The sequence below is a fragment of the Quercus lobata genome, unplaced genomic scaffold, assembly GCF_001633185.2.
Source record: "Quercus lobata isolate SW786 unplaced genomic scaffold, ValleyOak3.0 Primary Assembly Scq3eQI_53, whole genome shotgun sequence".
In the NCBI taxonomy this organism is placed as follows: Eukaryota; Viridiplantae; Streptophyta; class Magnoliopsida; order Fagales; family Fagaceae; genus Quercus; species Quercus lobata.
In genome coordinates this window covers 396,206-423,717 of record NW_022154704.1, presented here as the reverse complement: position 1 = coordinate 423,717, position 27,512 = coordinate 396,206, and the positions used below count along the sequence as shown (strand labels likewise).

Genomic DNA, 27,512 nt, shown 5'->3' with positions numbered 1-27,512 from the left:
TCTTGGACCTCATTGTTCGTGTTTTTACTTAAAAACAGTGTGGTTTTCTCTTTATTCAGCTTTTGTCCAGGAGCTTCTTCATAAATAGCAAGAAGGTTTTGGATGTGTGTACATTCCTGGACCGATGCTCTACACAAAAGCAAGCTATTATCTGCAAAAAAATAAGTGGGTTAATCTAAGGCCATTTCTACAGATAGATATGCCTTTGATATCACCAGAAGTAGCAGCTTTAGAAATTAAACCATGTAAACCCTCAGTGCAGAGAAGGAAGAGGTAAGGAGATAGAGGGTCCCTCTATCTCAATCCTCTACTAGGGTGGATGGTTTGTGAAGGCTACCCATTAATCAAAATGGAGTAAGAGACAGTAGTAATACACTCCATCATAAGATGAACCCATCTACTATGAAAACCAATCTTTCTCAGCAAGCATTCCAAGAAAGACCATTCGACTTGATCATAAGCCTTACTCATATTAAGCTTAAGAGCCATAAAACCTGTAGAACCATTTTGCTGAGTTTTCATGTAATGTAAAGTTTCGAGCCATAAAGTTATTATAGGTGATCACCCACCTAGCTTGGAAAGCACTTTGATTCTTAGAAACAATAGATGGCAACAAAGGTTTCAAACAATTAGATAAAACCTTTGAAATCAATTTATAAATTACATTGCAAAGACTTATTGGTCTAAACTCAGAAATTTTTTCAAGATTCTTCACTTTAGGAATAAGAGTAACATAAGTGTAATTAAACTCTTTTGGAATGTGATAGAAATTTAAACAATCCAAGACAGCTAGACATCATCACCAATCAAGGGGTAGAAAGATTGAAAGAAGAGAGGGGGAATACCATCGGGTCCCAGAGCCTAAAGTGGGGCCATCTCCTTCAAGGCAAGATCAACCTCCTGTTTAGTAAAGTCTCTTGTCAGGTTGGTATTTATATCCTCAGTGACTAAAGGTTGTATCACTTCCAAAATACCATGGGCATTGGCTGGTCTTTCGGATGTGAACAACCTTGTATAAAACCCAACTATGATGTCAACCACTTGAGCATTGATGATGCCGTAAAATCACCAGTGAGCCGCACAGTCTACGCTCGCCGCAAATAGCAACCTGCAAAGAGAAAAGAAAGTGATCTCGCCGTGGGCACCGGTGTGGTGTCGACCAAATACCCTCCGACGATCAAGTTAGTGTTGTTCTCAACTCTAGAGTACTAGAGAGGATATTTTGTGTGTACCTTGATTTGCGAGAGTATGCCAGCTTTTATAGTAGAAGAAGGTCGACTTTTCCTCTTAGGACTAGAAGTCTTTTCCTTGTAGGACTATGAAATCCCTAACGTGATGGGCAAATATTTCCTTGTAGAGCAAATCTCTTCATTAAATCGGATCTTCTAGAATTGCCCTAGTGCGAGCCTCCTGATTTCATGGGATTCCTTCTGATTCTAAACGTGCATATCAAGCATTGTAAGTGGGACTAAGCCGTGGGCCTCAGCTTAATGTCGGCCCATGATCCTGAATTCGTCAGGCCTAGATGTTGCACAAATTTTTACCCATCAATTGCCCCCTTCACCCTATGGTCCGTCAATTTTTTAATGGACGGATTATTAGGGTGACGGTTGTAGAATTAGGGGGATGACAACTGTAATTTATTGATGATCACGGTTCCAAATGGATTAACCCGTCAACTGAGATTTTTGACGGCACCAAGAAGCGTACAATCTGTTGAAATGAGCTGACAGGTTGTCAGCATTTATTGGGTATGCCACGTGTCAATACCTCAATGGGCTTTGTATCGGATCGAAGCGTCGCTTCGTCTTCCGTGCATTTCCCATATATATAAAGCGCCCCACTCCTCCATTTCTACTATTTTTACTCAAGAATCGTTTATCAGAGCGAATTCGTCAACCTTGTCAGAGCACTCCGTCGAGAACTTGTATCCACAGAACATACCAACCGTCAACTTTCCTCCAAGAGTGGTAAGTACTTGCTTTAATATCATAGTCAGGTTACATTTCCGTCCATGCATTTTTGTTAGGATTTTTGCACCCGTCAATACTTTCAAACCCGTCAGTCTTAGGTTTTGCCGTCGATTTGTAGGAAATGTCTAGTGCGTCAAGTAACCAGTCGGTGGTTCGGGTCGGGACGGAATACGAGGATGTATACCCGTCCGGTCATAAAGACCAAGAGAGTCCCGGCGAAGATAGGAGTCCGTCTGCCTCCTCTTCGTCCTTAACAAATGAGGATGCGGAGATAGTTGAGATAGAGGGTTCTGATGATGACGGGAATCAAGCATTGGAGTTCGTTGTAGGTGCTGATGGACTAAGGCAGTTCATCATGTTACCAGAGTGGACAGTGCACAGGTTCACATCCGTCATCAGGGAGAGACATTTCAGTACTTCTAGATCTAACTTCCAGATTCCGGATTACATTCCCCTCTGTCTACCTTATGTGTCGGAGAAGTGTTATTACGAAGGGGTAGAAGGTGTCGGAGTATACGAGTAGGCGTTGAAGGCAGGACTTCGATTCCCGCTCTCTACACTTCATAGGGAACTCTTGCACTATCTGGGATTGTCCGTCACCCAGATTTCTCCGAATGCCTAGAAGGTCTTTATAGCAATGGAGATTCTTTATGGTGCAATGTCAAATGGAGGGAGGAGATTGACAGTCCGTGAGTTTCTTCACTGTTACCGTCCTGACGAGATTGATAGATCAAGGGGGATGTATAGTTTTGCTAGTCGAAGCCCCTTGTTGAAGATTATCTTCGAGACCCCAGACTCAAATAGAGACTGGAAGAGTCGTTACTTCTTCCTGGAGGGTGACAGATGGATGAACCGTCCAGGGGAGACGGAATACATGCCTGTCGACACAACCTGGGGAGTGATAAACCAATCGTGTATGCAGCCGTCCCATTTTTATAACATTTTTCTTACCCGTCCATTTTTATGTGTATAATTTTGATCGTCTTTCTCTGCAGGTAGACGGCGCCCGCAAGTTAGCCTTGAGGAATTCAGCTTCCTTGAAAAGATTTGCAGAAAAACTACGCCGGAGGAAAGGACCTGGGCTAAGTTAGTGAATCCGAAGACAATACATTGGTACTGTGACGGTCCCGAGCCCACCCAAGAGGCTATTAGATACGACGAGTGAGTGCATAGACGTAAGCCCGTCGATTTTACTTCGCCCTTTACTCCACGGTATTTAGTTTAATTTCATCCGTCATTTTTGCAGAGATGGAAGACGCAAAGAGGAGAGCTTTGATCAAGTCTCAAGCCGTCAAAAAGAAAGAATCCGGCGAGGTGGTACCAAAGGGATCGGCTCCAGCCTCGAAGAGGAAACCGTCATCAAAATCTGACCGTCCGGCTAAACAACCCAAGATCTCGCTTGAACCAGTCATCGGCTTGATGGCTGAGGGTGTCAAGACCGTCACCCCAGCTAAGCATGGGACGGGTAAGGGTTTGATGAAGGCCCCGGACTCCAAACAAGAGAGACCTCCCCCACTCCTCCGCGATGACTCCAAGTATGCTTTGGAGAAACTGTCGTCTATTATCACGGCGGAGGACTATGAAGACCTGGGAAATCATTCTACAGAGGCTATGGGAGAGACGGGCCTCTTTGCTGTTGCTCAAGTAAGTTATGCTCGTCAAATTTTTTTTTTTTTTTTTTTTTTAATATGTGACGGGCTCCCTTTTTTTGTAGTCCTTGGTCATGATGAAGGGGTTACTGGACCGAAGTCTCAATCGTGAGAGTACCTTGGACCGGGTCCGTGCAAAGGCGGAACAGTCGGAGGAAGAGCTTGGTCAGCTTTATAAATGGAAATCCAATATGGAGAAGAAGCTGGAGCTCTCTGAGAAAGTAAGGAAAGAGCTGGAGCAGAAGACGGACGAGATGTCGTCGGTCTTGGAGAAGAAAGAGGAGGAGATACAAAAGCTGAAGGATGAGATCCGTCATGCCAAAGACGTAGCCGTCCAGGAGTACCGTGACTCAGACTCCCTGCTGAGTGAGCTGGCGGACTCTTTTCTGCAAGGCTTCGACGACTCGCTCCGTCAGATCAAGAAGGTCTATCCCGAGCTGGACGTGTTAATGATCAAGGTTGACGACCAAGGCCAGACTTCTGCTATTCCCGTCGCTTCCGAAAATACGGAGGACCTCTTTGGGGATGGAACAGCCCAGGGTGACGAGGAATCGGCCATGCCGAAGGAGGTTCCGGATGCCGACCCTAAAAAAGCTGATTGATCATTTGTATTTTTTGTATTTTTGAGGGGGGTCTGTTCCCTTTTTGGTATGTTTTGAACAGTTTGAGGACGGCTTGCTTTATGTTAGCTTTTATATTGAACAATGTTCTTCTTCTTTTTTTTTTTTTTTTTGATAATACGTTTATGCATATTTTTGTTGTTGATTGAGTATTTGTATCCGTAAGGATTTTTCTTCCCGTCTTTCTGCACGAGAAGTGTTAATCTGGACAAACCGATTTTTTGATCCGTCCACTTTGTTGAAAAGCTTTTATCTCACTTCTAATCGGACCCGTCTATTTAGGATATACCATCCGTCCACTTTGTGGTAGTTGACCTTTAATATGGTCGTCCACTTTATGGACTCGTAAGAATTTTAGCCGTCCGTCCACTTTGTGGGCAGCTCTTTATCGTCTTGTTATCCGTCCACATTCTGGGCGTTATAGAACCGTCCGTTTTGTGAGAATAAATTATTTCAACCGTTTTTATGGTCCGTCCACTTTGTGACGGTTATACCGTCCAGTTTATGGACTTGCAAAATATTTTCACCTTTTTGGTGATCCGTCCATTTTGTGGACAGTTCTATTACCGTCGTAGTGATCCGTCCACTCTGTGGCGGTTATACCGTCCAGTTTATGGACTTGCAAATCATTTTCACCTTTTCGGTGATCCGTCCGCTTTGTGGACAATTTTTTTTTTACCGTCGTAGTTATCCGTCCACTCTGTGGCGGATATACCGTCCAGTTTATGGACTTGCAAATCATTTTTACCTTTTCGGTGATCCGTCCGCTTTGTGGACAGTTTTTTTTTTTTTTACCGTCATAGTTATCCGTCCACTCTGTGGCGGATATACCATCCAGTTTATGGACTTGCAAATCATTTTCACCTTTTCGGTGATCCGTCCGCTTTGTGGACAGTTTTTTTTTTTTTACCGTCGTAGTTATCCGTCCACTCTGTGGCGGATATACCATCCAGTTTATGGACTTGCAAAATATTTTCACCTATTTGGTGATCCGTCCATTTTGTGGACAGTTCTTTGTAGCACATCCGAAAAATAAAGCGTCTGTGAATCACTTAAATAATCGAAAAAACAAAGTGCCTGCCCCCCTAGGGCTTAAAAGGGCACAAAGAGATTGTATCAAAAGTAGGAAAAAAACGTAGTAAAAGTTGACAAAAATAAATAGGGGAAAATGAAAGTCTTTCTCATATCCTTCTTCTTTCTACAGGTAGTATATCCGAAGATGCTCTGAGTTCCATGGGTGCTGTAGCTTTCGTCCCTCCAATGTCTCGAGGTGGTAGGTGCCCTTCCTTTTCCATGACGTGATCCTGTAGGGTCCTTCCCAGTTGGGGCCGAGCTTTCCTTACGCGGAGTCTCTGGCGGTACCCATTACTTTCCGCAGTACTAGGTCCCCGACCCCGAAGTCCCTGTGCCTGATTTTATTGTTGTAATGCCTCGCCATGAGGTTTTGATAACGTGCTAGCCTTTGCTCGGCCGTCATTCTGACTTCGTCCAGGAGATCAAGTTGGAGGTACATAGCTTCTTTGTTCATATCTTCGTCGTAGTTCTCCACTCGGTAGCTGGTGAGTCCCACTTTCTGCAGGGATGATAGCTTCTGTCCCATACGCAAGTCGGAATGGTGTTTCTCCAGTGGGTGTTCTTGCTGTGGTCCGGTATGCCCATAGGACGCTAGGTAGTTCATCTGGCCATAAGCCTTTTGCTCCTTCAAGACGGGTCTTGATTATCTTGAGTAGGGACCGGTTCGTGACTTCTACCTGCCCGTTCGCCTGCGGGTGTGCGGGTGATGAGTAATGATTCCTGATCCCTAGTTCTGCGCAGAAGTCTCTAAAAGCATTGTTGTCGAACTGTTTGCCGTTGTCAGAGACGAGTACCTTGGGTATCCCGTACCTGCATATGATGTTTCTCCAGACAAAACTTCGGATATTTTTCTCCGTAATGGTGGCTAAAGCTTCCGCCTCGACCCACTTGGTGAAGTAGTCTATGCCGACGACCAAGAATTTTAACTGCCTGACTGCTGTAGGAAAGGGGCCCATAATGTCAAGTCCCCATTGTGCAAACGGCCAGGGTGCCGTCATAGGTGTCAGCTCTTCGGACGGCTGCCTGATGAAATTGCTGAACCTCTGGCATTTGTCGCAACATTGGACATAGGCTTGCACGTCCTTCATCATTGTAGGCCAGTAGTACCCTGCACGGATTAGTTTATGTACCAGTGATCGCGCCCCTGAGTGGTTTCCGCAGATACCCTCGTGCACTTCTCTCATCACATAATCCGCCTCTTCTTTGCACAAACACCTCAGGTATGGTCGAGAAAAACCTCTTTTATATAGGATGTCTTTTATTAGTACGAACCGTGAAGCCTGGACCTTCAATTTTCTGGCGGCGCCCTTCTCGTCCTGTAAAAGCCCATCCTTTAGGTAGGCGATTAATGGCCCGGTTTAGTCGCACTCAGATCCCCCAACCTGCATGTTTGTTTCGTCATCGATTAATGAGGATGTTTGCACGAACGATAATACCTGTTCGGGGATCACTATGAACTCAGCTGATGCGGACTTTGCCAGTTGGTCTGCCCACCCGTTCTCTTCCCGTGGGATTTGAACGAATTCGGCTTCAATGCTGCTGATCCGGTACTTCACTTCTTCTAAGTATCTCTTCATTCTATCTTTTTTGCACTCGTAGTCGCCATTGATCTGACTTGTTATAACTTGCGAATCGCAATGGACAATTACGTTCTCCGCTCCTGCGGCCCTTACGAGGTCTAGTCCTGCTACCAAGGCCTCATACTCTGCTTCGTTGTTGGTTACTGGGAAGTCCAGGCGGATCATGCATCGTATCGTGTCTCCCTGTGGAGTTTTTATAACGACTCCAGCTCCTCCGGTTCGCCTGTTTGAGGACCCGTCGGTGTAGATTTTCCACTGTTCCCTTACTTCTTCCAATTGGTCCTCCGCGAGTGTAAATTCAGCTATGAAGTCAGCAACTGCCTGTCCTTTCACCGCCGTCCGTGGGCGGTATTGGATATCGAACTCGCTTAGCTCTATTGCCCACAAGGCCATTCTTCCCACTGCTTCGGGGCTGTTCATAGCTTTCCTCAGTGGCTTGTCTGTTAAAACAATAATCATGTGTGCCTGGAAGTACGGCTTAAGTTTCTGCGCAGCTATTACTAGCGCAAAAGCCCACTTCTCCATTTGGGGGTACCTCTCCTCTGCACCACGGAGTGCACGGCTGGTGAAGTAGACAGGTTTTTGTATCCCTTCCTCCTCCCTTACTAAAGCTGCGCTTACTGCGGCATGTGATACTGCTAAGTAAAGATAGAGTTCTTCACCTTGCACGGATGGACTGAGTAATGGGGGAGATGAGAGATATGCTTTCAACTCGTTGAAGGCCACTTGGCACTCATCCGTCCACTTAAATGACTTTCTTAGGGTTCTGAAGAATGGTAAGCACCTATCCGTCGCCCTTGAAACGAATCTGTTTAGGGCCGCGATCTTTCCATTTAAACTCTGGACGTCCTTGACCGTCCTCGGGGGTTCTAGCTCCATTATGGCCCGTACCTTCTCCGGGTTAACTTCTATTCCTCTCTGGGATACCATGAAACCCAGGAATTTTCCAGCTGTGACCCCGAACGCGCATTTGCTCGGATTTAGCTTCATGTTGAATGACCGAAGTGTGTTGAACGTTTCACGGAGGTCGCCCAGATGATCTTTTTCACGCAGACTTTTGACTAACATGTCGTCAACGTAAACCTGAACGTTCCTGCCTATTTGATGTGCAAACATCTTGTTCATTAGCCTCTGGTACGTTACTCCAGCATTTTTAAGTCCGAAGGGCATTACCTTGTAGCAGAATAATCCCTGGCTGGTGACGAAGGAGGTTTTTTCTTGGTCGGATACGTCCATCCGGATTTGGTTGTAGCCTGAGAAGGCGTCCATAAAGCTTAGGAGCTGATGTCTTGCAGTTGAATCCACCAGGGTATCTATCCGTGGGAGCGGGTAGCTGTCTTTGGGGCAAGCTCTATTGAGGTCCGTGAAGTCTACACACATCCGCCAATTCCCGTTTGCTTTCTTTACCATAACGACGTTCGCCAGCCAATCGGGATAATACACCTCTCTGATGAAGCCTGCTCCTAGTAACTTCTGAACTTCCTCGGCTATGGCCTTATCCCGCTCCTGGGCGAAGGCTCTTTTCTTTTGCCTGACTGGAGGAAAGGAAGGTGACACATTCAACCTGTGGACCATGACTGAAGGGTCGATACCCGGCATGTCTTCGTGGTTCCAAGCGAACACGTCTTGGTTACTTTTTAGGAAAGTCGCGATCGTCTGTCGCACCGGCCAACTGGCCAGCGTGCCGATTTTGGTTGTCCGTTCAGGCCGTGCGTCATCCAGTCTAATTTCTTCTAGCTCTTCAACTGGCTATGCCGTTACTTTTTGTTTCCCGATACACATCGTCTGCCGTTGATCATCCATTTCTATCATGGCAATATAACACTCTCGGGCAGCAACTTGATTTCCCCGCAGCTCTCCTACTCCGTACTCCGTCGGGAATTTAACCATTAGGTGGTAAGTGGATGTTACCGCCTTCCAGGAATTGAGTGTTGGTCGGCCAAGGATGGCGTTGTAGGCAGATGAGCAGTCGACTACGAGAAATGTGATTTCCTTAGCGATTTGCTGAGGATAGTTACCTGCGATCACTGTTAGGGTTATTGCGCCCCCGAATCCCACGAGTGGGGCGTTCGTTGGGGACAATAATTCCCTGTCAATTCTCATCTGCTGGAATGCTGGATAGTACAGGATGTCCGCTGAGCTACCGTTGTCGACAAGCACCCGATGCATATTATAATCTCCAATCTGCAGGCTGACCACAAGCGCATCGTCATGGGGATGGTGAAGTCTCTGAGCATCATCCTCTGAAAAGTGTATGACGGGATTGCCTATTCGTGGCATCCTCGGTATGGATCCTGTGAGTTGGACGCTATGGACCGTCCTAAGGTAGGTTTTGCGGGCTTTTTTGGAAGACCCGGCTGCAACTGTGCCCCTTATTATCATCCGAATGTCCCCTATTGGTTGTCTGGGGCGCTCATTCTCCCGTCGTGGGGTCTGTTCTTCCGGTTTATCGGTCTTTTCCCTGCTGACGAACCTTTGCAACTTTCCTTGTCTGATCAGTGCCTCAATCTGCTGCTTCAAGTCATAGCAGTTGGCGGTGTCGTGCCCGTGGTCCCGGTGAAAGCGACAATACTTGTCCCTTGGTCTCTTGTTGGGATCCCCTTTCAATTTCCCTGGGAATGTCAGCGCTCCTTCATCTTTGATTTGCATTAGTACTTGGTCGATTGGGGCGGTTAATGGTGTGAAATTGGTGAATCTTCCCGTGGGGGGTCTGAAACGCCTTTCATCACGCTGGTCTCCGACTCTAGCGACCTTTCGCCCCCTATCTTGCCGCAAATCCTCTTGTCTCCCCCTCTTCTTAGGTTTCTCCTCACGGGCCAACAGTGCATCTTCCGCATTCATATACTTGGTAGCCCTGTAGAGTACGTCCGCCATGGTCTTCGGGTCGTTCTTGTATAAGGAAAACAAGAACTTCCCTTTCCGCAGCCCGCTTGTAAACGCAGCTACCAGTATCTTATCATCCGCTTCATCGATCGAAAGGGCTTCTTTGTTGAAACGGGTTATGTAGGCTCGCAATGTCTCGTCTTCTCGCTGCTTTATGCTCATCAAGCACGCGGTGGACCTTTTGTACCGATGTCCGCCAATGAAGTGGGAGGTGAACTGGGCGCTCAACTCCTTGAAGGTATTGATTGAGTTTGGTGTCAGTCTGCTGAACCAGACTCTCGCAGGTCCCTTCAGTGTGGTTGGGAACGCCCTGCACATGATCTGGTCAGGTACCCCTTGAAGGTGCATCAGGGTCTTGAAGGTCTCTAGATGGTCAAGGGGGTCCTTGGCCTCGTCGTAACTTTCGATCTAAGGCATTCGGAACTTTGGTGGTAAGGGGGATGAGTTAACGGACGCAGTGAATGGTGAGTCGGTCCTGTTCACTAAATCATCGAGGTCAGAGGATACCCGCCCTTTGAGGGCGTTCATCATGACCTACATCTGCTCCTTCATTGCCTGCATCTCCGCGATGATAGGTGGGGGAGCAAGATCCGTGAGAGACGGAAGGCTTTCGTTTTGCCGCTCCTGTCGACTTGGGATGCTGCTGTCCTCTGGATTCTCCCGCTCCCTTCGCTCGGCACTGTCACCTTCCTGGTTTCGTTCCTGAGGGTCAGGTCCTACATCCCTTTGACGTAGCTGTTCCTCCAAGTCATGATTCTGCTTTGTGAGTCATTCGACCGCCGTCATGAGGGTCTGGACCTGCCTTTCCAGTGCGGTAGATCTTGGCGGTTCGTCTTCTTGGGCGTTGCTGGTGGTGGCCATTGAACGAGTGAGTACCATGCAACTCTTACGTCCGGGAGACGATAATCTTTCTCGCGATTCCCACAGACGGCGCCAACTGATGATGCCGTAAAATCACCAGTGAGCCGCACAGTCCACGCTCGCCGCAAATAGCAACCTGCAAAGAGAAAAGAAAGTGATCTCGTTGTGGGCACCGGTGTGGTGTCGACCAAATACCCTCCGACGATCAAGTTAGTGTTGTTCTCAACTCTAGAGTACTAGAGAGGGTATTTTGTGTGTACCTTGATTTGCGAGAGTATGCCAGCTTTTATAGTAGAAAAAGGTCGACTTTTCCTCTTAGGACTAGAAGTCTTTTCTTTGTAGGACTATGAAATCCCTAACGTGATGGGCAAATATTTCCTTGTAGAGCAAATCTCTTCATTAAATCGGATCTTCTAGAATTGCCCTAGTGCGAGCCTCCTGATTTCATGGGATTCCTTCTGATTCTAAACGTGCATATCAAGCATTGTAAGTGGGACTAAGCCGTGGGCCTCAGCTTAATGTCGGCCCATGATCCTGAATCCGTCAGGCCCAGATGTTGCACAAATTTTTACCCATCAAGCATTATCTGTGCACCAAGAATTTGTATCTTCAAGTAATCCCATCATAGGCTAAAACTCTCTCAAAAAAATATTTATTTGAGACGAACACGTAAAATTTAAATTGTTACTATGCCAACAACTTTCCACACTCTTTGTAACTTTAGTTTTAGTGTGCTTTTGACTAATAATTAAAAATATTATACATAGTGTGCTTTTTGACGAATACTTTTACTAATCAACTGAGTAGTCCAACCTTTTGGCTCTCTTAGGGGACCAAGAGTCACCAATCTCCCATTTCCAAAGAATAAATGTCGCCATCTTTATGTCCAAAAAGAAACCACACGGTTCTCTTGACCATCTACGCGGGCTTCCCCGCGCAATGCTATGTACACTTCTACTCCGATGTACATCTTTTATATCGCTTGCAGTCGCAGCTTCGCATACACTTCTAAGTTTTGTCAGTCTACCATGCTACTCTTGTAGATTTTACGTTTACCTATTCTCAGTGTCCTTCTTCTTCAATTACCTAACAATTACAGTCACTGCTAAGCCCTCCCCAACATACTCCTCCATCAATGACATCATGCTTAACTGTGGCTCCTCCGGCATCTCGACTGACCCAGATGGCCGAGATTGGACTGGAGATGAAGGTATATACTCAAAAATTTGTTTCCTTAGAACAATCTAATAACACCTCTATACTCTCTAATCCCCATGGCTCATCCATTGATCATGACCCTTACAAAACCGCTCGAATCTTTCATTCTCAATTCACCTACACATTTCGTGTTAGTCCTGGCCAAAAATTCATAAGAATGTACTTTAACCCTTCTACATACCATGATAATTTTGATATGTGTAAGGCCTTTTTCACTGTCACTACTGGTCCCTTCACTCTCCTTAGCAACTTCAGTATAGGATCAAAATCCCTTGTCAAAGAATTTTGCGTGAATGTGCTGCAGAATCAGACACTGAACATAACCTTCACTCCATCTATAAATACTTCATATGCATTTATAAATGGGATTGAAATTGTCTCGATGCCCACCAGCCTTTACAACTGTCAATTTGGGGATAAAGGTGTACGTCTTGTCGGCCATAACTCTCAGTTCCATATCCAAAACAACAGTGCTCTTGAGATGATTTACCGACTAAACGTAGGTGGGCACTCCATTTCACCAATAAATGACTCCGGCAAGCTTTTTCGGAAATGGCTTAATGACACCGACTTCTTTCTTGCTTCAAATGTAAACTCTATTAGTAATGGGGCAATTCAGATCAACTACACAAGCATACCTCCTTACACAGCATTAAAGCAAGATAATCAGACCGCCCGAACTACAAGAACATCCGAAGACGACAAACGGTACAATCTTACCTGGAGATTGCCAGTGGACTCGGGGTTCAAATACCTCGTGAGACTCCACTTCTGCAAAATCCAACCGGAGGTAAAGCAGAGAAGTAACAATGGGTTCCGAATTTCCATAAGAAATAAGACACAGGAGATTTCTGCTGATGTTATCACTTGGAGCGGTGGGCAAGGCATTCCGGTATATAGGGACTATGTTGTGATGATACCAAATAAAGAGTAATGGTAAGAGCCCTCTCTTTATAGAGCTTCGTCCTAAAGCTAATTCAAGCTCTGGTTGTTCTGATGCTATCCTCAATGGTCTCGAGTTGTTCAAATTGAATAACTCCGATGCCAATCTCGCGGCTCCCAATCCTGAAGTTCCACACCCTCCTTCCCCTTCCCCGCTCAAATCACCTGCCCCACAACCACTACCTTTCAAGTATTCCAAGGGCGGCACAAAATCAGTAATTTACATTGAAGCCACTGTAGGTGTTATACCTGTCATATTTCTTTTGGGCTTAACAATTATCTGGCAAAGGGTGAGAACAAAGTCCATCAAAAGCTGGGATGCACGGACGCGGCTCCGGACCCAGTGCACCCGTGTCCGACGCGGCGGGACATGGGGACGCGGGAGGGACGCCGCAGACCGCGCGTCCGTGCTACGTCGTGCCACGTGGCTATTCCCGACTCGGGCCGACGTGACTGAAATCGATGCCGACGCTACTCAAATCGGGCCGACTCGGTCCGTATTGGCCTGTATCGGCCGAAACCGCCGCAATGGCCGCGTCAGGCCGAAATTCAAAAAAAAAAAAAAAAAAAAAAAAGGTGCAAAACACACCGTTTGACTTAACCTAAATACCTAGACCCTCTCAGACCCTCACACTTCGTCCAAAACTTCCAAACACCCTCTCTCACTCCGTTCGTCATCTCCCTTCTCTGTGTGCTCCGTCCCTCATCTCTCTTCTCTGTGTTCTGAGCTCTCTGTGAGTGCTGTGTGCACACTGCACTGCTTCAGCCTTCAAGTGTGCTCTCTTTGCTCTTTTCTTGAATTTTTATTCTTTGTTCTTTACGATTTCTCTCTTTCAAATTGCTTAGAAATGAATTTGTGAATCTAAAAATTTGTGTGCTTGATTGCTTGCTGTGTTTTTTTGCTTGTTTTTTCAATTCTTGTGGGAGTTAAAGGGTTTTGTTAACTTGTGATTTGTGATTTGTGGTTTGTGGGAGTTAAAGCGTTCTATGTTTTTTTGCTGTGAACCTGGTTGCTGTGTTTTTTTGCTGTGAACTTGGTTTGATTTATCATTAATTTATTTAGTTAATAGTTATTATTTGTAGGTTATTTGTAGGAGTTAAAGGGTTTTTTTCGGTTATGTGGTTTTGTGTTTTTTTGCTGTGAACCTGGCTGTTGTGTTTTGTTACTGTGAACTTGGTTTGATTTATCATTAATTTATTTAGTTAATAGTTATTATTTGTAGGTTAAATTGAATCTATTGAATTTACAATGGACGAAGTTAATAGCACAGAAAGTTCACAAGAAGTGTCAAATGCTGAATCTCCTCTTTGGCAGTATGTGACTAAAGTAGAAAAACCAGCTGATGCATCTGTTAAATCTGGTGGAAACACATATTTTAAGTGCAACTATTGTGATATAGTTTTTATGGGATCCTATTCTAGGGTTAAGGCTCATTTATTACAAATTTCTGGCAAAGGTATTAGAGCATGCCGTAATGTGTCAAAGAGCCATAGGTTGGAAATGCAGTGAATGCATGATCAAGTTGAGACTAATAAGTTAGAGCAAGAACAGAGAAGTCAAATTCCCTTACCCCCACCTCCCCCAGGCTGTGGGATACCTATTTCCCCATTTCGGAGACAGGAAGGGAGTGATAGTAGTCATAGTACAAATCCGGTTGATGCTAAGAGGAGGAAGGTGACTATGAATACTACTTTGGAGAAAGCATTTCAGAATAATGCTAGACATGATTTGGATAGCAGAATTGCTAGGATGTTTTACACCAGTGGGCTTCCGTTTAACTTTGCAAGGAACCCACATTATCGTAGTTCCTATGCATTTGCTGCTACTCATAGCATTCTGGGTTATCTTCCTCCTGGATACAATGCTTTGAGAACAACACTTTTGCCAAAGGAAAGAGCTTATGTTGAAAGACTTTTGAAACCAATTAAGGACTCTTGGCTTGAAAATGGTGTAAGTATAGTTTCTGATGGATGGTCAGATCCACAAAGGAGGCCTCTTATTAATATTATGGCTGTATCAGATGGGGGTCCAGTGTTTATAAAGGCAATTGATGGGTCAGGTGAGTTCAAAGACAAGCATTACATTGCTGGGGTGTTGAAGGATGCTATAAAAGAGATTGGACATGAAAAAGTTGTCCAAGTCATCACTGATAATGCTAATGTGATGAAGTTTGCTGGAGCTCTTATTGAGGGTAAGTATTCTAAAATATTTTGGACACCTTGTGTTGTCCACACTCTCAATCTAGCTTTGAAGAATATTTGTGCAGCAAAAAACACTGAAAAGAATGAAGTTACATATGAGGAATGTAGTTGGATTACACGTGTTGCTGATGATGCATCCTTCATACGTGTTTTTATCATAAACCATTCTATGAGGTTGGCAATGTTTAATGAATTTTGTCCATTAAAATTGCTCCAAGTTGCTGATACTAGATTTGCTTCGGTGGTTGTAACGTTGAAAATGTTGAAGTTGATAAAAAGATGCCTTCAAGCCATGGCTATTAGTGACCAATGGGCTTCTTATAGGGAGGATGATGTTGGAAAAGCTCAAAAGGTGAAAGATATGATTCTAAGTGATCTTTGGTGGGATAATATTGATTATATCCTTGAATTCACAGCACCCATTTATGATATGCTACGAATAGTCGACGCAGATAAGCCTTGTCTTCATCTTATGTATGAGATGTGGGATTCCATGATAGAGAAGGTGAAAGCAGTGATATATCGGCATGAAGGCTTGGAAGATGATCAATATAGCTCATTTTGGGGTGTGGTGTATGATATACTCATTGATCGATGGACTAAAAATTGTACACCACTACATTGCTTGGCTCATTCCTTAAATCTTCAGTAAGTACATTTATTATCTATTTTCCTTAGTTCACCCTTTTAGTAAAACACACGTTTCATCTATATTTTTTTTTTTAATTTTTAACTAGGTATTACTCCATTAAATGGCTTTCGGAGAATCCAAAACGCATCCCTCCACATCAGGATTATGAAATTTCTATGGAAAGAAGCAAGTGTTTGGAGTGATACTTTGAAGATGAGAATGACTTAACGGTGGTGAAGTTTGAGTTTACTAAATTTTCAGGAGGGAGGTTTCCTTCACCAAGTGCCTTGACGGATAGGTGGACCTTACTACCTTTGGTTTGGTGGCAATACCATGGCTCCGCATTTCCAACTCTTCAAACCCTTGCTCTTAAACTTCTTGGAAAACCTTGCTCATCCTCATGTGCTGAGAGAAATTGGAGCACATATAAATTCATTCATTCCTTAAAAGAAACAAAATGGCTCCTGCACGCGCTGAGGATTTGGTATATGTGCATTCTAATCTTCGACTCTTGTCAAGGCGCAATGAAGAGTACATACATACCGCAACAAAGATGTGGGATATTGCAGGAGACTCTTGGAATGAGAGTGACATGCATGGAGGAGTTGGAATTCTTGAGAATGTAGCTCTTACACTTGATGAGCCAGATTTGGAGGCCATAGTTATTGGGAATGTTAACACTAGTGCTACTACTAGTGAAAGTGAAGTTCGAAGTGAAGCTATTGATCTTGAGGATGATGATATTTGTGTTTGATTGTCTTGTTGATTATCTTTTATTTTGTTTTAGTTTCAAACTTATGAGTTGTATTCTAATTTCCAAACATCATTGAATGTTTTAGTTTTAATCTTGTGGATTATATTTAATTTATGAACATCATGTTTTAGTTATTATCTACTATTACTCTTAAATTTGGTATTTGTTTATATAATGTGAAAAAGTATGCTTAGCAATATATTAAACATATATTGTAAAAATATTTTTAATAATTTTTTAATCGTCGAGTTCTGTCGCACCCGCACCCGCACCCGCACCCGCACCTGCACCCGACTCCTGAAACGGACTCGTGCTTCATAGATCAAAAGTGAAACACCGCCAATTCTACAAGTTGTCGGCCGTCAGTTCACTCTCCAAGAAATCAAGACTGCCACAAACAACTTTGACCGGGACCTTATCATTGGAAAAGGCGGCTATGGTTATGTATTGAGAGGTTACATCGATCCTGAACACACCCCAGTTGCGATCAAGGTTTTCGGGCCAACTTCAAGTCAAGGGTTTCGCGAATTTCAGACAGAGGTCGAAATGCTTTCAAGGCTTAGCCACCCCCACCTGGTCTCGTTGATCGGTTACTGCAACGATGAACGAGTCAAAATTCTTGTATATGAGTTAATGGCTCATGGAGCACTTCGTGATAATCTTTACAAAACAGATAATCCTCCATTGTCATGGAAGCAGAGGTTGGAGATTTGCATTGGTGCCGCTCGGGGAATATTGTACCTTCATGAAGGTCAGGAGCACGCAACCATACACCGCGATGTCAAGACCAGCAACATTCTTTTGGACCAAAATTGGGTACCCAAAGTTTCGGACTTTGGGATTTCAAGATTGGGCCCTACAAGACTGTCAATGAGCCACGTCACTACTGATGTGAAGGGAACGTTTGGGTAGATGGACCCTGAGTATTTTTGGACCAGCCATTTAACTGTAAAGTCTGATATTTATGGATTTGGGGTGGTGCTGTTTGAGGTGTTGTGTGCTAGACCAGCAGTGGATATGGGCTTAGATTTTGAGAAACAAGGTTTGGCTTATTGGGCCAGTTTGTGTTTTGACGAAGGTAAACTTGATCAGATCATTGATCCTCATCTGATTGATCAATTGTCACCAGAGTCTTTGAAGATGTATGCAAATATGGCATATAAATGTGTGTGAAGATAGAGATCAACGACCCAAAATGGTTGAAGTGTTGAGGGCTCTTGAGTTTGCAAAGGAGTTGCAAGAAATTGCTGATGATGGAGGCCACGGGGTCATGATTAATGAGGAAGTTCCGCTATGTGTGGGAGAAAATCAGGTGGTGTCAAGACCAAGGAAGAAAGGTGAGACGGAGCAATCGTGTCCAACATTTTGGAAGAGAAGTACATCACATAAAGAGCTTCTTAGATTTTTAAGTGAGAAGGTGGGGCTGAAGTGGGTCAAATCACCAAAGCTAGGTTGTTTTTTTGCAGCCTCTGAGTACAATGCCTTGCCACGTATTGAAGTGCAATTGCCGGATCTAAGTAGGTGCGGACCATATACCACACCGGAGAAATTTGTAATTGAAATCTCTAAAGTTGAAGAACCATAATGCTACAAATGCTTTTTTTTTTTTTTTTTGTGAAAATGCTACAAATGCTTTCACTTTCACTTTTCTTTCTTCTTTTTTTGCCAGCCAGTTAATGGTTCAATTTAAAAAAGAAAAAAGAACTATAGGATCAATAATGCAAGCACTCTGGTTGATTTTTGGTTGACAAGGCAGCTTGAAGAAGTGGACATATTCTTGTACCTTTTGCTCAAAGAAAGAACTATATTAAACGAACCACAAACCAGAACTAATATCTCAATGCTGATTTTTACTCCCAAAAAAAAAAAAAACACTCTACGTTAGGAAATTTACCTAACATTAAAAAACATTAAAAAAAAACATTAAAATCATATGTTTGGGTATGCAGGGGGGAATTTACCATTTAACATGATTTTAGCAATTATTTCATTAGTTGCTAGCAAGTTTTTAAAACATTTTAGCAAATTAGCATCTTGAGCCTTAGAGGCTAGAGTTTAGTGAAGAAACTCAAGTTCCATAAAGCCTACAAAGAAAGAAGAAAAAAGTAGACTGAGGAGATCTGGACCCACCCATGCATGCATAAGAAGAACCCACACTTGGAACTCGAGGCTTAGAGACTCAAGTTTCTTCATTGACAACTAAATAGTTTTGCAAACCTGACAACTAAATTGTTCCAAAAATAATGTTAAATGGCAAATTTCCTTCATGTGTAAGTCTATTCCTTTTTCTTTTTAAGAAAAATGTGTAAGCCAACTCTAAACCTAGGGAAAGGTAGGGAGCACACTAAAAAGTTTTATGGGCCAAAGCCAATAAATTTAGGCATTAGACAGCATGAGGGTGGGAAATTATTAGACACTCAGGATCAATTTGAAAATTAGTTTTCATTATTGCCATTCTCAAGTCTTCTCTCAAAAAAATTTTATTTAAAAAAAAAAAAATGGTCTCGAGTCTATTTTAAGGCATTTTGTCTTGGAATTGATAAAGGGGGAAATTTCAATGTATTTCAATTTCATCTAAATTATAATTTCCCAGAGTCATTGAGGCTTAGGTTTAGAAGAAAGAATTCAAGTCCTACTGTAGAGATCTCAATTGAGTAAGATTCAGTGTGTCAAGTGAAATTATAAGTAGGATCATCAAAATTTGAATTTCGGTTATACATAAGAGCATCAGCAATGGAATGGCTAAATGCCAAATTTAAGCTTATAGAGACCATTCAACCCCAAATGCCCCCTCCATTAGATGTTGTAAAATGTAACTATTGTAAACAATAATAATAATAATAATAAATTGTGCTACAGTGTGGTTCTAAATGTAGAACCGCATTGTAGCTCAATGGTAAAAGGTTTATTAATATTTTATGCATAAACCTTTCTCCCTCCATGGTCTCTCATTCTGACTCTCAGTTCCTCTCTCTGTCTCTCACAACAACTCCTCCCTCCTCACTTCCTCTTTCACATCTCTCTTGTTCAAAGCTTGCACCGACACTGGGTTTTGGATTTTGGAGGTTGGATCAGTGTGGATTGGCAGGCTGGGTTTGGATTGGTGGGCTGGGATCAGTTGATGGTGGGTTTGGATCGGTTGATCAGTGGGTTTGAATCGGTGGGTGGATTGGTTGGGTTGATCGTCGGTAGCTCCGATGGTAATTTTTTTTTTTTTTTTTAATGGGTTTTGTAATACCCCAAATTTTTATGGAAAGGATATTATGCATTGACAATAGGTTATGAAATAGGATGACTGTGAGGAATAAATATCGATTACCCAAGATTGTCCTTAAATCAGGTTACCATCAACTCAAAGTTAAGAAGGAAGATATTCTTAAGATTGCCATTCATACATGTTATGGACAGTACCGAGTTTTAGTGATGCTAATTTGGTGGACTAATATCTCTCTATGTTCAAGGACTAAGGTACGTCAAGTTTAGAGGACTAAACTTATTTTAAGGGGGGAAGAGTGTAATACCCCAAATTTTGATTTTATGATTTTCACTGTACCTTGTCAATTTTAATATAGAGTTGAGGTACCATATGTGTGTGCACAGTAAGATGGGAGTAGACAATTTTTGTGGTGCTACAAATAGATGAGAAAATTAAAGTTTTAGTGTATACGATTTAGTGAGGCAATATAAAATAAATAAATAAAATGGAAAAGAGGAAGATGTTTTATGGGCTCCTTGCAAAATAAAGTGATAAGTTCAAGTGGGTTTTAAAATCCAGCCCACTACCCCACCAAGCCCACATCTCTTTTGTGTTAAAATATAAGTTGGAGGAAAAATATAATTAGGGTTTTGGGATAAGAAGGGTTTCATCACTAAGGAGGCTAGGGTTTTATCTAAGAGGCTAAGAGGTTTTCCTTGGAGTTAGAGCACATACAACTGAAGAGGCAATCGGATTTTTTTCAAGGTATGATTTCTCACCATTGGAATCAAAGAATTAAAAAGTTAGAATCTTATCATGGAAATCGGTAGTGATGGGTAGATTGTTTAAAAGGGGATTGTTTACACTATAAATCTTAATTCGTGTAAATGATTCTATGTTCTTCTTTGGGTTATATAAATATTAATTCCTAGATTGCAAATCCTAAATCAAGGAAAACATGGCTTTTACGTTCCCTGGTGGTTATATGGATTAGATTGGCTTAACGTCCTTTTTTCTTTGGGATTACAAGCCACGGGTTGCACAGTTTAATCAAGTACATGGCTTTTACGTTCTTTGGGTTATATATCTCTCTCTCTCTCTCTATATATATATATATATATAATCCTGGGGTCCCTACAGCTTGTATCCTAGAACAAAAGTCAAGATTTTAAAGCTTAAATCATGTTTAAGGGTTTACTTTCGTTGGGTATATATATATCAAATCTTAAGTTTACAATATTTTAGTTACTGCCTCTACGGTTTGATAAATTCAAGGAAACATTTTGGGTAGAGATTCCTTGCTTTAGTGTTATTAATTAGTTCAGCAAAGTATTTACCTAGTGAGTTAGTTTGTATAATTCGATAAGTTTTATATTTTGTGAGGGATATTTAGTCATTTCCATGATTGATTATAGGTCCTATTTAAGAGTGTTTTGAGGCTTTTTGGAGGTTGTTTCGGCTGGACTTTCAGAGTGATTCAAGTACTGTAAGTAATTATGCATAATATGCACAAGTTTTGTCCATTAGGTTCTTAGAAGTTAAAAGTTTTCAAAAGTTTTGTATTTCAGACTTATATTTTCTAAAGTTTGTCAAAAGTATTTTTGCATCATTGAAAGAGAAATTTCGACTATTAAATAATGTTTTAAAGAGATACTTTGAATTTTAAATAACGTTTTGAATGTCCAAATCTCATTTAAAAGATGATTTATAAACTAAACTATTTTTCGTAAATAATTGAGTTTCAATGTAAATTTTCTAAAAAGGTTCTTGTCCTTGAAATTTGTTAAAACCAAGTGATTTTAGTCATATTCCTATTCTCAAATTGTATTTAAAATGTTTCTTTTAGCAAATTTAATTTTCATATTTACTCAAGAATTGTAATATATTTACATAAACTCCTCAGTCGCTATTCGTTTCCCAAGAGAGTCAAGCATCCTTTGATTTATGTTCTATTCAATATTGTGATCTTTGATATGCCTCTGTATTTGAAAGGAAATTGTTAATATCAAGTAAATTATTTTATTTTGTATAAACTTTACCTTGTGATATGTGACTTAAATAAGTGTTTTTAGAATTGATCAGATATATCAGATATGTGTGTAAATCCGCTCACAGGATTGTATGTGAGAATATGTGTTGATCCCTCACCAACAGGGGTTAGATGTTGGTATCCGCTCACAGGATTGTATGTGAGAATATGTGATGTGTATATGTGATACTGTGCTCTGATCAATCATCTGTATGTGTTTTCGAATAACTTTAAGATTTGATTATATATATGTGTTTAGTGGTTCTTTATATGTTTGGAAAACTATATCGAATATTTTGAGTGAAATTGTGAAATCAAACTCGTGCTTTGCTTGACTTTATTCTGTTGTATATTGTGTATAATTGCTTACTGGATGTGTGGCTCACCCCATCAATTACAATTTTTCAGATTAAAGTTTAGTTGGGTAACAGAACCTTTGGATGGCTTCGTAAGGTGCAAGGTAGAGCGTGGGAGTTTTAGGCGAAGTCAATAATATTGGAAGTCTTAAAAGATTATTAGTTATTTCTTTTTATTCCACTTTAGATTGCACTGCATTTTGGAGATTATTCTAAATTTGAGGAGTTTGGATTTTGTAAGAGGTTTTATTTAAGAGTATTGTTTCTTTGGAGTTTTTAATTTATTTTGGATTAATTACGTTTATGGAGTTATATAAGTTTAGTAGTTTGGTCATGCATTTAAATTCATGTTCCATGGATTTGGGTCGTGACAGTGTTGGTATCAGAGCTCTAGGTTATGATTCTGTAGACAATTAGGACTTTTGATGTTTTTGTATAGGATGTGGAAGAGTAGGCTTGAATCATTGGATAATCAATGAGTATTTTATGGGTTTGATAATTGTTAGGAGCTATGTGTCTGTATGCTTTGAGTCATAAGAATAGTAAAAGCTTTAGTATCTCTAGTATACTATGATTTTTCCTTGAGGTTTATCCAACTCTAAAGTGTTGTTTGTTTGGTTATAGGAAAATGCCACCCCGCAATTCTGCCCCTTCTAGTTCTGAGCCAAATGCTGAAAACCTTGAGGGTGTTTTTAATGCTATTAGAAGTCTTGCTGAGGTGGTGGAAAAACATGTTAGTACTAGTGGAACAGCTAAGCCCAAAGATGCTGAGATTGAAGGATGTACCATAGAGCAATTCAGGAAAATGGGTCCTCCTTCATTTTTGGGAAACCCTGATCCTATAGAAGCAGAGACTTGGATAATGCAAATGGAGAAAATATTTGATGTGGTTGGTTGTACTGAAGTGCAAAAAGTCTCTTTTGCTTCATTTATGCTGAAAGGGGAAGCAGAGCATTGGTGGAGATCCACTAAAAAGACTTTGCCACTTGAGAAAGACGAGATATTGACTTGGACTATTTTCCTTGATGCTTTTTATGAGAAATATTTTCCAGAAAGTATACGGGATGAGAAAGAAGTGGAGTTTATGGAGCTCATTCAAGGGAACAAAACGGTATTACAGTATGAGGCTAAATTTACTGAGTTGGCTCGATTTGCCCCTCATATTGTGTCTGATGATGTTAGGAAGGCTAAGAAATTTCAAAGGGGTCTACGACCAAGTATTAGAACTAGGATGGCAGCCTTACGATTGAAGGCTTATTCTGAGGTAGTAGAAACTGCAAAAGTTGTTGAGAGGGAATGTGAAGACTATCAGAGGATTCGAGATCAAAATAAAAAGAGATCCAAGCCTGAAGAATCTCAAAAAGAAAATGAAAATGAAAAACCATTCAAAAAGAAGACTACAATAGAACTAGAACCTAAGGTGGTGCAACATGTAATAGAGAATTGTTCAAAGTGTGGTAAAAAGCATAACGGTGTTTGCTATCGTGAAAGTGGGGCATGTTTTAAGTGTGGAAAAATGGGTCATCGTATCAAAGATTGCCCAGCTTTGAAGACTGAGCCGATGGTTAAGCTTAATGATATGAATCAAAGGCCAAAAATCCAAGGACGAGTGTTTGCTATTACTGGGCAAAGTGATGAGGAAACTAAGTCAGGTATCATCTCCTTATTTATTTTTTTTTTCTTATTAAGTGAAACAATGGTTGCTGAGTTTATGTAAGTATTGTATGGTTATGATAGTAGACAAGGAAGTAATGGCTGATTTTTTTCTCTTTAAGATTTGAGACTTTGATATTACATAGTGTAGATTGGTTAGCATGATTTTTGAGTTCTAGATAAGGGTTGTATTCAATAGTGTATTTTCTTATGGAAAGGATATTATGCATTGACAATAGGTTATGAAATAGGATGACTGTGAGGAATAAATATCGATTACCCAAGATTGTCCTTAAATCAGGTTACCATCAACTCAAAGTTAAGAAGGAAGATATTCTTAAGATTGCCATTCATACATGTTATGGACAGTACCGAGTTTTAGTGATGCTAATTTGGTGGACTAATATCTCTCTATGTTCAAGGACTAAGGTACGTCAAGTTTAGAGGACTAAACTTATTTTAAGGGGGGAAGAGTGTAATACCCCAAATTTTGATTTTATGATTTTCACTGTACCTTGTCAATTTTAATATAGAGTTGAGGTACCATATGTGTGTGCACAGTAAGATGGGAGTAGACAATTTTTGTGGTGCTACAAATAGATGAGAAAATTAAAGTTTTAGTGTATACGATTTAGTGAGGCAATATAAAATAAATAAATAAAATGGAAAAGAGGAAGATGTTTTATGGGCTCCTTGCAAAATAAAGTGATAAGTTCAAGTGGGTTTTAAAATCCAGCCCACTACCCCACCAAGCCCACATCTCTTTTGTGTTAAAATATAAGTTGGAGGAAAAATATAATTAGGGTTTTGGGATAAGAAGGGTTTCATCACTAAGGAGGCTAGGGTTTTATCTAAGAGGCTAAGAGGTTTTCCTTGGAGTTAGAGCACATACAACTGAAGAGGCAATCGGATTTTTTTCAAGGTATGATTTCTCACCATTGGAATCAAAGAATTAAAAAGTTAGAATCTTATCATGGAAATCGGTAGTGATGGGTAGATTGTTTAAAAGGGGATTGTTTACACTATAAATCTTAATTCGTGTAAATGATTCTATGTTCTTCTTTGGGTTATATAAATATTAATTCCTAGATTGCAAATCCTAAATCAAGGAAAACATGGCTTTTACGTTCCCTGGTGGTTATATGGATTAGATTGGCTTAACGTCCTTTTTTCTTTGGGATTACAAGCCACGGGTTGCACAGTTTAATCAAGTACATGGCTTTTACGTTCTTTGGGTTATATATCTCTCTCTCTCTCTCTATATATATATATATATATAATCCTGGGGTCCCTACAGCTTGTATCCTAGAACAAAAGTCAAGATTTTAAAGCTTAAATCATGTTTAAGGGTTTACTTTCGTTGGGTATATATATATCAAATCTTAAGTTTACAATATTTTAGTTACTGCCTCTACGGTTTGATAAATTCAAGGAAACATTTTGGGTAGAGATTCCTTGCTTTAGTGTTATTAATTAGTTCAGCAAAGTATTTACCTAGTGAGTTAGTTTGTATAATTCGATAAGTTTTATATTTTGTGAGGGATATTTAGTCATTTCCATGATTGATTATAGGTCCTATTTAAGAGTGTTTTGAGGCTTTTTGGAGGTTGTTTCGGCTGGACTTTCAGAGTGATTCAAGTACTGTAAGTAATTATGCATAATATGCACAAGTTTTGTCCATTAGGTTCTTAGAAGTTAAAAGTTTTCAAAAGTTTTGTATTTCAGACTTATATTTTCTAAAGTTTGTCAAAAGTATTTTTGCATCATTGAAAGAGAAATTTCGACTATTAAATAATGTTTTAAAGAGATACTTTGAATTTTAAATAACGTTTTGAATGTCCAAATCTCATTTAAAAGATGATTTATAAACTAAACTATTTTTCGTAAATAATTGAGTTTCAATGTAAATTTTCTAAAAAGGTTCTTGTCCTTGAAATTTGTTAAAACCAAGTGATTTTAGTCATATTTCTATTCTCAAATTGTATTTAAAATGTTTCTTTTAGCAAATTTAATTTTCATATTTACTCAAGAATTGTAATATATTTACATAAACTCCTCAGTCGCTATTCGTTTCCCAAGAGAGTCAAGCATCCTTTGATTTATGTTCTATTCAATATTGTGATCTTTGATATGCCTCTGTATTTGAAAGGAAATTGTTAATATCAAGTAAATTATTTTATTTTGTATAAACTTTACCTTGTGATATGTGACTTAAATAAGTGTTTTTAGAATTGATCAGATATATCAGATATGTGTGTAAATCCGCTCACAGGATTGTATGTGAGAATATGTGTTGATCCCTCACCAACAGGGGTTAGATGTTGGTATCCGCTCACAGGATTGTATGTGAGAATATGTGATGTGTATATGTGATACTGTGCTCTGATCAATCATCTGTATGTGTTTTCGAATAACTTTAAGATTTGATTATATATATGTGTTTAGTGGTTCTTTATATGTTTGGAAAACTATATCGAATATTTTGAGTGAAATTGTGAAATCAAACTCGTGCTTTGCTTGACTTTATTCTGTTGTATATTGTGTATAATTGCTTACTGGATGTGTGGCTCACCCCATCAATTACAATTTTTCAGATTAAAGTTTAGTTGGGTAACAGAACCTTTGGATGGCTTCGTAAGGTGCAAGGTAGAGCGTGGGAGTTTTAGGCGAAGTCAATAATATTGGAAGTCTTAAAAGATTATTAGTTATTTCTTTTTATTCCACTTTAGATTGCACTGCATTTTGGAGATTATTCTAAATTTGAGGAGTTTGGATTTTGTAAGAGGTTTTATTTAAGAGTATTGTTTCTTTGGAGTTTTTAATTTATTTTGGATTAATTACGTTTATGGAGTTATATAAGTTTAGTAGTTTGGTCATGCATTTAAATTCATGTTCCATGGATTTGGGTCGTGACAGGTTTGGTTTTGGTTTTGGTTTTGGTTTGATGGTGGTGGCGTTGCTTTAGGGTGGTGGCTCCAATGGTGTTTTTTTTTTTTTTTTTTATTGGGTTTGATCGTTTTTTTTTTTTTGTTTGGGTTTGATCGTTTGGTTTTGGTTTGATGGTGGTGGCATTGCTTTAGGGTGGTGGATTTTGATTTTGGATGGATTTTGCTTAGCGAAGGTGGGTGGTGTGATTGAGAAGCTAGACGGTGGTGGTGGTGGAGGGTGGTTGAGAGAGAGAGAAATAGAGAAGTGAGAAATGTATTTATATTATTTTTATTTTGTTTTATATTATTTTAATGTATAGTATGGTAAAATAAAACTTGGGATGCTGGATGAATTGTAAACTTGTATTGTATAATTGATAAAGTGACTTTTTAGGATGGTAAAATAGAATAGGATGGCATAAACCATTATGGACACTATGATAGTTTTCCTAAAATTTGTCTAAAACTTGGTTGAGTAAGTTTGCCCAAGAATTTCCACTTTTTTTCCGTGAATATTCTTGAAGCCAACCAACCATTGATTACTACTTGTTTAAGAACAAAAAATTAACCCTAATATGATAGAACGAAGGAAAGACTATCTATTACCCCTAAGAGAAATCCTTGTAGCCTGCATACCTTTACCCTATCCAAATGGACTTACCTTTGAGAGAAGATTTCATCCAAACACCTTTTTTGTCCATGAATGTATTAGATTGCTGCTGGATATCATAAAGATAATCACAAATCTTCAAATTTCTTGTTGTAGTAGGATTTGCAATCGATGATTGAATTGCAAAGCCGAGACGCTATTGAAATACTCTCGCTAAATATACTATTGAAATACTATTAAAATCACAATCCCTAGCGAGAAACATGTTATAGGAGAGAAATTACAAATCTCTTAGTATTTGTAACGGAGACATACATGATTCAAATCTGACATTCCCAATTGTTGTAAGTTGTA

The 27,512-nt window shown here is 40.5% G+C and overlaps 2 protein-coding genes and 1 pseudogene across 2 annotated transcripts; 2 read left to right on the top strand and 1 right to left on the bottom strand.

Annotated features, from left to right (window-relative positions):
- Positions 1-8,645: 8,645 nt before the first annotated feature.
- On the bottom strand, positions 8,646-10,127 carry LOC115972828. The gene has a single exon (XM_031093070.1). It carries the CDS (start codon positions 10,125-10,127, stop codon positions 8,646-8,648), a length of 1,482 nt encoding a protein of 493 aa, XP_030948930.1.
- Positions 10,128-11,579: 1,452 nt separating this feature from the next.
- LOC115972827 lies at positions 11,580-17,972 on the top strand (annotated as a pseudogene).
- Positions 17,973-22,596: 4,624 nt separating this feature from the next.
- Positions 22,597-23,786, top strand: LOC115972826. Its single transcript, XM_031093069.1, has 2 exons — positions 22,597-23,620; positions 23,773-23,786. The coding sequence occupies exons 1-2, from the start codon at positions 22,597-22,599 to the stop codon at positions 23,784-23,786; spliced, it is 1,038 nt and encodes a 345-aa protein (XP_030948929.1).
- Positions 23,787-27,512: the final 3,726 nt, after the last annotated feature.

What these genes read in the sequence shown, in the direction of transcription:
- LOC115972828 (XM_031093070.1), bottom strand. Translation starts at nt 10,127, where the DNA reads ATGCACCTTCAAGGGGTACCTGACCAGATCATGTGCAGGGCGTTCCCA.
- LOC115972826 (XM_031093069.1), top strand. Translation starts at nt 22,597, where the DNA reads ATGCCACCCCGCAATTCTGCCCCTTCTAGTTCTGAGCCAAATGCTGAA.